The sequence below is a fragment of the Dioscorea cayenensis genome, chromosome 3, assembly GCF_009730915.1.
Source record: "Dioscorea cayenensis subsp. rotundata cultivar TDr96_F1 chromosome 3, TDr96_F1_v2_PseudoChromosome.rev07_lg8_w22 25.fasta, whole genome shotgun sequence".
In the NCBI taxonomy this organism is placed as follows: Eukaryota; Viridiplantae; Streptophyta; class Magnoliopsida; order Dioscoreales; family Dioscoreaceae; genus Dioscorea; species Dioscorea cayenensis.
This window is the reverse complement of record NC_052473.1, coordinates 3,451,295-3,461,183: the sequence shown is the minus strand read 5'-3', so window position 1 is coordinate 3,461,183 and position 9,889 is coordinate 3,451,295. Positions and strand designations below refer to the sequence as shown.

The window sequence follows — 9,889 nt, the reverse complement described above, 5'->3', positions numbered from 1 at the left end:
AAAATAATTTCAGTATATTTTAAAATTTCCACAGAAAATAAAAATGACTATGCTTAAAAAGGCACTTAAATAATCAAAACTAAAATCAAATCAAATGTCCAACAAGGCAACAACCAACTACTAAGGTTGAAAAACACCAGATTTTTTTTTTTTTAAATTTCCGGTACATTCCACTATATCATGCGTGATGCCTCATCATCTTTTATACATCTACGTTATATTCAACTAAAATTAATCATTGCTGTCCTTCAAACCATTCCCACTACAAGTCTGCTTCCTCTTTCCTCTTCTTCCCACCATCATCTTCTAGCTCCAAGAGCTTCCTAAAACCTTTCCAATGGCTACTACCACCCAAGAAGAACAAACACAAACAAAACCACACATACTAATAGTACCATACCCAGCTCAAGGTCACATGCTCCCTCTCCTAGACTTCACTCACCAACTCTCCCTCCAAAACCTAACCATCACCATCCTCACTACCCCAAAGAACCTCCCTCTCCTCTCCCACCTCTTGTCCCTCTCCCCTTCCATCCAAACTCTCATCCTCCCTTTCCCTTCCCACCCTTCCATCCCTCCCAACATTGAAAACACCAAAAACCTCCCATCTTCCTTGTTCATCCCTATGACCCATGTCCTCTCTCTTCTCTACTCCCCTCTTTTCCACTGGTTCAAATCCACTCCTAACCCTCCCAACTTCATCATCTCCGACTTCTTTCTCGGCTGGACTCAACATCTCGCCGAACAACTATCCATTCCTCGCATCGTCTTCTCCCCATCTGGTGCTTTCACTCTCTCCACCCTCTACTCTCTCTGGACTTCCATGCCTAAAAACCCTAACCCTGATAACCCACGTTTCCCCACTCGTTTCCCAATATTCCCGATTCCCCTACGTTTCCCTGGAACCACCTCTCTACCTTGTTCCGCAGCTTCAAAGAAGGTGACCCCGTTTCCCACTCGATTCGCGACGGGTTTCTCGGTAACATCGAGAGTTGGGGACTCGTTCTCAACTCGTTCGACTCGCTCGAATCACGTTATCTTCAACACTTGAAGGATGAACTCGGTCACGTGCGTGTCTGGGCTGTGGGCCCACTCACCGCTGCTGGTAGTACACGTGCGGATAAGGCGGATGACCGACTTATCCGATGGCTTGACACGTGTCAGGACGAGGAGGGCTCGGTGGTGTACGTGTGTTTCGGCAGCCAGGTGGAGCTGACGCGGCAGCAGTTGGAAGCGGTGGGGACGGGGCTGGAGAGAAGTGGGACCCGGTTTGTTTGGTGCGTGAGGGACACGTCAGCGGTCCCGGATGAGGAGTTCGAAAAGAGGGTGCGTGGGAGAGGGCTTGTTATTAGAGGATGGGCCCCGCAGGTGGAGTTGCTGAGTCACCGCGCGGTGGGATCGTTCTTGACTCACTGCGGGTGGAACTCGGTGTTGGAAGCGGTGGGGTCGGGGGTGGTGATGCTGACGTGGCCGTTCGGGGCGGATCAGTTCGTCGGAGCGAGGTTGATGAGGGAGGCTGGGGTGGCGGTGAGGGTTTGTGAGGGGAGTGACTCGGTGCCGGACCCGGACGAGTTGGGGAGGATTTTGGCTGAGTCGGTTGGGACGAGTGAGGTGAGTCGAGAGAGGAGGAAGAGGGCTGTGGAGCTTAGAGAGAAGGCTTTGATGGCGGTGAAAGAAGGAGGGAGTTCGTTTAGGGATTTGCAAGGGTTTGTTAAAGCTCTTTGGGAGGTTCATGAGGAGAAGTTGAAGATAAATAAGGATGTTGAGAGAGATAGAGAGATGAATGGTGGAAGTTATTTTTAGGGGTTGTATACTTTTATTGTACTTAATAATAATTTTTATATATGTTTTGAATAATCAAAGTTTAAATTATGTTATTTTATATTATATTATATTTTATTTTTAACAAGTGTAACATGTTAAGGTTGAAACATTTGATTCTATGCAAAATCGATAAATTATTTGATTTATTAAGATGATAATAAAATATAAAAATACTTAAAAAATTAATTTATTATTTTTTTAATGAATAAATGATAAATGGTCTAATTTAAAGAATCGTCAAAAATATGTAGAATTTAAAGAATTATCAAAATATATGTAGGTACAAAAATGCATCAATTATGGTGGTACAGAATTGCATTATATCTTTTTAAATTTTTTTTTTAATTTTGGATGAATAATATCACTATGTTTTTTAGAATATATTACTTTAACACTATATGAGCACTATTGCATTGATTTATTAATCAAATTAAATTACTATTATAATTCCATCGTAATATTTGTTTATTTCTATCTACCTTTAAATAATACAAAACCAAATTAATAAAATAATAATCAAACAAATTCACAAAACATGGCTAACCATTCAAACCCTAATAAAAAGGAAACCATGCAGTCTCTCTCCATCCCTCCATTTGTGCAGTAGTCTAATGGCGGAACTACAACCAAAAGTATATATCAATCCAAAAATTTTTATTTACACTTAAAAACCTATCATATCTATATAACTAACAATTAACTCAACTAATAGGTAAGCACTAAATTAATAAATAATAAAATTAAAAAAACAATTTAACACAAATTAAAAATCTAGTTCAATTATTAAATACAATAATTTTTTAACAAATAATCTAATAAATAATCAAAATTTTATAACAATTAATCATAATAAATATCTAATGATTTTCACAACAAATAATCAAACAATATTTGATAGATAATCAGAAAAAAAAATTAAACAAATTAAGTTAGATATAAAACAAATAAAATAAATCTTGATGAAAAAAAAAGACATAAGCTCAGAAGAAATTGCACAAATAGAAAACTCACTAATCAACAAAACCTATAATAATTTTTTTCTAAAAATTTTGCGGAAACAATTATATTTTTATAAAGTTTTATTATTATTTTATTTATTATTACTATTTATTTACATTAATATCTTGAAAATTGATAATTATATATTGATAAGTTCAATAAAAACATATTTAAATAAAAAATTTAAAAGCAAAAATATTTGAAGATCTATGATTAGCTAGCCATATTAATCTTTATTATCACTTTTCGATTTTATGTTATCATTTAATTTATTATAAATAGTACCGATAGAATTTTAAAATAAATAAATAAAAAATATCACTTTTCATATATAAATTACAATTGTTATGGGCAAGAGGGTGCTCAAGCTGTCACGCCCCAGCCCCACAGTCGGGCCCGCTGACAGATCTGCCGCATCCAGTGGGATTGGCCCCACTGGGTGCAAGACCTCAGATTTGACCTGGTCAGAGTCAACCCTAACAAGCAAATATGAACAGTAATATAAAAACAAGAATAGGATAATGGGAACTGAAATACAACAAGTACGGGCTTTAGCAGCAATACAGAATACAAATACCACCCAACAGTTTGCAAAACACAAATACAGTCAGAATACAAGCCTTACACTCACAAAAGCGTAGTATAGAGATACTGATAAAAGCAGACGATACGACTCCCAGACACCCCCGCCCCCGGATCCTAGACTTGATCTTCTCCTGCGAGAACAGAATTCATAGAGTGCATGAGCCACAAGGGCCCAGTAGGATCGCAGAAACAACAGATAAAGCATATATCACAGAATAACAGATTATAATTCGTACAAAATATAGAAAAATACACAAAATACAGAAATAATCCAAAAATACGGAAAAACACGCGAGCAGGTCATGTACATCTCCCCGGCTAATACGTAAATCGACGACGACGAGGCGGATCATCGATCGTGAAGTCGGGACGAAACGAGCAGTATCAACAGTAAAAGCCGGATCTTCAACCACAGTCGGGGGGTAGCTCTACTACAGAAAACATGTGCACATGGCTAGGATTTACTCCTCCTAGTTGGGCGAGCCAGAAATGGAGATGTACTAAAACCCGTAGAAATATGAAATACAGACAGAGGAAATGCTGAATAAATAAATAAAATAATTAAATAACTAAATAAATAAATGACAAGTAAGTAAATAAATAATTAAATAAAATCATGATAAAATAAAAAAAACAAAATAATGAAATAACTTAAATACATAATAATTGTCAGAAATACGGAATTTGCGGGTGCGAGAGCCTACCTGGTTCCGAGCTACAATGCCGGGTTCACCAAGTCCCACGACTAAGGCTCGCTACGACAATCGAACCCAACAAATAAAACTTCACTCAGAAATAATTTTGGGCCGGGCTTATCTTATATCTATAGCCCGAGCTAACTTATCAATTAAAAGATCTCGAAGTTTAGCAAAGCAACTGAACAGCCAAGCACACTAAAAGACACACAGCCACATAATACAACTAATATGAAATATTTAAGAAGGAAGGTCATGCTTCTAAATAAAATACCTAACATGTTGGGCTTCTTTTCCAACTAAACAAAACTAGCACAATGACATGCCTTCGCTAGAATGAACACACAGAACTTAGTAGAAATTACAAGTTCTCAGGAGAAAATAAATGAGTAAGCCAACCAAAAGAATCAACTATATAAAAAATATATTAACACTAGGAGGGTTCTGCAATAATACACCAGCTCACTAAAAAATCTCTAACAACAAAAAAAAAACACTATTTAACACATGCTCCAAAATATCTATAAATACCTAACACACCAATTTAAATATAAAACATTCCACTACCAGCAAGGCTAAAAGAAAGCAAACATTCTAGAATGAATTTAACTGATAGTGGTGGAATTCCCAAGGAAAAAGGAAATTTTCTTTAGACCAAGAAATGCATGCATACCTATAATAAAACAATCAAACACCAACTCCGAACAACGACCAGAAAAACCATAGTTTTTACTACTAATGAGCATAAATAGGGAACTGACTCATGCTAACATCCATTAACATGGAAACAAGAATTTAAATATAACAAGAGAGTAATCCTGTCACTCAAACAAATCTAGTTTCCAAGATCCCAAACACAGCATACAATTTGGTTTCAAAGATGCAAAGCTTAAGCTGACAATGCAAGAGAGACAGCATCCATCCACACAATAAGTATCATACTAAAAGAAGAGAGATTAGTAAAATACCACAACAAAGGTGTCCTATGATTTGGACACAGGAGTTCAAAGATGACTTTACAGGCTTCTAATGGCAACATATACTCATGCAGGGATCTGAAGAATTACACACAAGCAGCTTACAACCACACTCAACACAACATGCTACCTACTCAGACTAGAAGCTTTAAAAGATGGAGAAGAATCCCAACGAAAAGGGTTAAGTGGTCGGGAGGATGGAGAAGAATCCTTGAGGAAGAAAATGGTCTCCAAAGCAAAACCTCCCAGGAAGAAATATAGACCTCTCCAAGCATTCTCCCACCAACCCCGACAAGACCGGGGTTCACATGTGATCTGACATGGGGTCACGAGTGGGGCGACAGAGAGTCACGGGTTCACCTTCTCGAGAAAAGTCAACAAGCTCCGGTCAAACTTGGTCAAAGGCCAAGCTTGTGGACATTACAATCTCCCCCCCTTAAATGGAGTTTAGTCCTCTAAACTCGCATCAAGAGTCAGGGAACAACTCGGGATAGCATTCCCTCATATCGGCTTCTCGCTCCCAAGTAGCTTCATCGCTTTAGTGGTTGCTCCATCTGACCTTGATCAATGGAATCACATGACTTCCCCGTTGTTGCTCTTTGTATGTAAGAAACTCCACTGGTTGCTCTTCATAGGAAAAATTCCTCTAAAGCTCCACTGGTTCCTGCTGAATGACATGCAACGGGTCTGACAGACACTTCCTCAACATAGAGATATGGAAAACATTGTGGACCTGCGCTAGATCTGGTGGTAAGGCCAAGCGATAAGCAACAGCTCCAACTCGCTCCACAATCTCAAAAGATCCGATGTAACGGGGGTTGAGCTTCCCACGCTTCCCAAATCTCACCGCGCCCTTTATAGGAGATATCCTCAGGAAAACTGAATCGCCAGCCTGAAACTCTAAGTCTGAGCGGCGCCTGTCTGCATAACTCTTCTGCCGGCTCTGAGCAGTCTTCAATCGCTCCCTGATCGGTTTCACCTTCTCTTCTGTAATCTGTAACATCTCTGGGCCCAGCAGCTTTCGCTCTCCCACATCACTCCAACACACAGGAGATCGACGCTTTCACCCATAAAGAGCCTCGTACGGTGCCATCTGAATACTCGCCTGAAAATTGTTGTTGTAAGCAAACTCCGCTAAAGGCAGATAGCAATCCCAAGAATTAGAAAGGTCGAGGGCACAAGCCCGAAGCATGTCCTCCAGGATCTGAATAGTCCTCTCGGACTGGCCATCTGTCTACGGATGAAAAGCTGTACTGAATGTCAGTTTAGTGCCCAAAGCTGATTGTAGACTCCTCAAGAATCTTGAGATGAACCTCGAATCACGATCAGATGTGATTGACACAGGAATGCCATGTAGTCGAACAATCTCTCCAATGTACAACTCAGCTAGCTTGTCAAGACCCAAACCAAGTTTCAAGGGCAAAAAGTGTGCTGACTTGGTTAGGTGATCCACAAACACCCACACAGACTCATGCTTCCGCCGAGTATGGGGCAAACTAGTCACAAAATCCATCGTGATGTGCTCCCACTTCCACTCTGGTATCGGTAGCTGCTGGAGGTAACCTGCTGGTATCTGATGCTCTGTCTTTACCTGCTGATAGGTAATACAGTGGGCGACGAATGTAGCTATCTCTCGCTTCATGTTGTTCCACCAGAAGTGTTCCTTAAGTCCCCTGTACATCTTTGTACCTCCAGGGTGGATCATGTAGCTTGAGTAATGAGCCTCCTCCAGAATATCTCTCTTCAACTCAGGATCATCGGGTACGCAAACTCGGTCTCCAAACTTGACAGTACCATCCTCATGCACTCGGAACTGAGACTGCACTCCTTGTTGAAGTTTAGCACAGATTTCTTGCAATTTTGGGCCCCGCATTTGTGTCTCTTTGATCCTCTGCAATAAATTCGGTCGGATGTGCATGTTGGCCAGACTAACCTCAGAGCTTTGCGGAACAACCTCCAACTCAAACATATGCATCTCCTCCAGAAGTGGTTTCTGCTCAGTCAATTCCGCGGTGGTTCCATAATTATGCCTCCTGCTCAGCGCATCAGCCGCCACAATTGCTTTGCCTGGATGATAGTGAACACTAAGGTCATAGTCCTTGATCAACTCTAACCACCGCCTTTGTCTCATGTTCAGCTCTTTCTGGGTGAAGATGTACTTTAGACTCTTATGAAAAATCCAAAAGCCACATGTCCAATAGGAAGAAGAAGATCTCCGACACTGACATCAAACTCGATACCGATACTAATACCAATACCGATAAAACAGTTTATAACAATGATGAGGAGGATGACCACAAAGGCGAAAGCGAAGAAGACGAAGAAGAAGAAGAAGAAGAAGAAGAAGAAGAAGAAGAAGAAGAAGAAGAAGAAGAGATATCAGTGGAGAAAATGTTCGCCGGATAATGGTTACCGCCATGGCATGAGCAGTTGACATTGAGGGCCTTTGTATTGAGTTTGTTCCTAAGTGTGATGTTCAGTGTGATAGTCATGAAGCTCAATCTCACCTCTGGCATTATTCCATCATTGAACATCTCGCCGGGGTTGCTTGGCTTCTTCTTCCTTAAGGGATGGACAAAAGATCGTTGAGAAGTTAGGGTTTTCTTGCCGCCCTTTTACTCACCAAGAGAATACCGTTGTTCAGACCTGTGTTGTTGTTGCCACCGCGATTGCAGTCAGCGGTATTTTTTATTTACTATGAGTTTTAGACCTGGTTTTGTTTTTAATTGGTGTTTGACCTACCTTTTTTTTTAAAAAAAAACACGTACTTTAAACTAATTCAGAAGAGGAGGTACTAAAGCTAAATATAGACTTCTTTGAAGAGGTTTTTTTTATATTAAATTATCCTGTATTTCGATAAAATTTTTGTATCATGGTTTTTGAGGTAAAAAAAGAAGGTTTAATTACCAGATTGGTCCCTCTATTATAGTGAAAGTGTCCTTTCACTCCCCATATTATTTTTTGTCCTTCTGGGATCCCTCTATTTTACCATTTAGTAAAATACAAGTCCTTCTCTCTTATATCATTTGTCCCTAGAAGGTCCCTAAGAGGGACTTTTATTTCACTAAATGGTAAAATAGAAGGATCCCAGAAGGACAAAAAATAATAGGAGGACTAAAAGGGCACTTTTACTATAATAGAGGGACTAATCTGGTAATTAAACCAAACAAAAATTATGTTTATGTTGTATTCCCATTTAATTTTTAAATCAAACACATAGCAATAGTAGTTGTCCTATACTCTCTATTGAAATCTTACGTATCAAATGGACCCTTAGCATTTTAACCAGCCTCCTTATTTTTCATCTTGTTTTTTACGCACTACAAAAAATTGTAATATATCATAAAACAATGAAATAACATTTAATTATATTTTTTAAAATATTTGGTTAAGATAGAAGGAATATAAACTATAGGCTCTAAATCAGTGCAGAGTAAAATCCTGAAAGCCCTATAAAAAATAAATCTCTCAAAAGGTCCTTATTTGCATCCAAAAAATTTAACTTTAAAACTACTTATTTAAAAAATCCAGTAATATAATATTTGGATTAATCTTCTTTGTTTTTTCACCTAATATATAAATATATATATATAATATTTAATATAAAAATTTTAGTAACATTTAATTATAAATTTTTCTAATGTCTTTGATAAGGTAGGGAAATAAGAACAATGATTTTAACTATATTTAATTTATAACTATTACTGATTAATCTAATTAAATGAATGGACACGAGGATTTGGGAGCTTAGTTTGCTATGAGTGACAGAAGAGTAATGCTATATCAAAGCGAACCCAGATTACCGAACCGATCCACACGAATGATGTGGCAGGGTGGCGTGGTCGAGTTATTTTTTAATTTAAAAAAAAAAATAAGAAGGACTTTAGTTATCACGTGGCTCTCTCTTTCTCTCTCTCCTGTCTCGTTCTTCCCTCTCTCGAGATCCAGATCAGGGCCGCCGCATCCCCTTCCTCTCTCTTGCCCCACCGATCTGATCCCGGCCGCCGCTTATATCTCTGCTATGCCCCCGATCCTGGCGGCTGATCCCCTCTCGGTTCCCAACTTTCATCCACTGCTCCCCTCTCGATCTAGTGGTCTTTGCTTGCCTGCCTCTCCTCTCGATGCCCTACTCCCGACCGCCGCTCCCCTCTTAGCTGCCCTTTATCGAGAGAAGGGGAACCCTTGAAATCAGGTAAAGAGGCAATGATGATGTTCTAAAAAAGTCTCTCGTGCCCTCATCTCTCTACATCGACGGCGTAGTAGCTTGGATGGCCTAATAGGCAACCGCTACTCCTATTGTTGTAGAGGGAGGGGAAGGGTGGGAGAAATTTTCAACTGTTGAATCTGAGCCTCTTTTTTCATTCTGTTGCTTGATATGTTATATATATTCATAATGAATCATTCTGTCGATGCGGCTGGTTTGTGTGTTTGGTTCGCTCTATATAGCATTACTCTTATAGATGTTCTTGTGGCTATGATGATTTGCCCTATAAGAGTATGAAAATTGGGTGGTGTGGCAACTTTAGTTGCAGCCCTTGATTTAGGTTTATCCATGTGAACAAATAGAGGGCAAGATCTGAGCTTTTGATAAAACATGAATTTGTGTTATTGACTGATTTTTGTTTTAATATCTTCAGAGATGCTGAAAATGTTACTGATGATGTTATTAATATCTTCAGGACTGATGTGGCTGGTTTTTGTTTTGCTTATTTTCATAATAAAGGTGGATGATTGGATTGGTAATTGACTTTAGATCTTTGTCTCTATTGGTTGTTTTCTTCAAGATCGGTCTTGCATGTTATAATCACA

General features: G+C 39.1%; 3 protein-coding genes across 3 annotated transcripts in view; 2 read left to right on the top strand and 1 right to left on the bottom strand.

The window, feature by feature from the left end:
- Nucleotides 1-73, top strand: part of LOC120249478 — a 1,763-nt gene extending 1,690 nt beyond the window's left edge. The window contains exon 3 of the mRNA XM_039258004.1: nt 35-73. Within this exon, the coding sequence (XP_039113938.1) occupies nt 35-73 (39 nt within the window). The remainder of the gene's footprint in view (nt 1-34) is intronic.
- Nucleotides 74-218: 145 nt separating this feature from the next.
- On the top strand, nt 219-1,877 carry LOC120282185 (UDP-glycosyltransferase 89B2-like). The gene is given in 2 exon segments (XM_039288944.1): nt 219-856; nt 859-1,877. Coding segments are annotated over 2 exon segments (1,464 nt in total). The 5' UTR covers nt 219-337; the 3' UTR covers nt 1,804-1,877.
- A 3,849-nt stretch (nt 1,878-5,726) lies between these two features.
- LOC120249470 lies at nt 5,727-6,083 on the bottom strand. The gene has a single exon (XM_039257990.1). It carries the CDS (start codon nt 6,081-6,083, stop codon nt 5,727-5,729), a length of 357 nt encoding a protein of 118 aa, XP_039113924.1.
- Between the last annotated feature and the right edge of the window lie 3,806 nt (nt 6,084-9,889).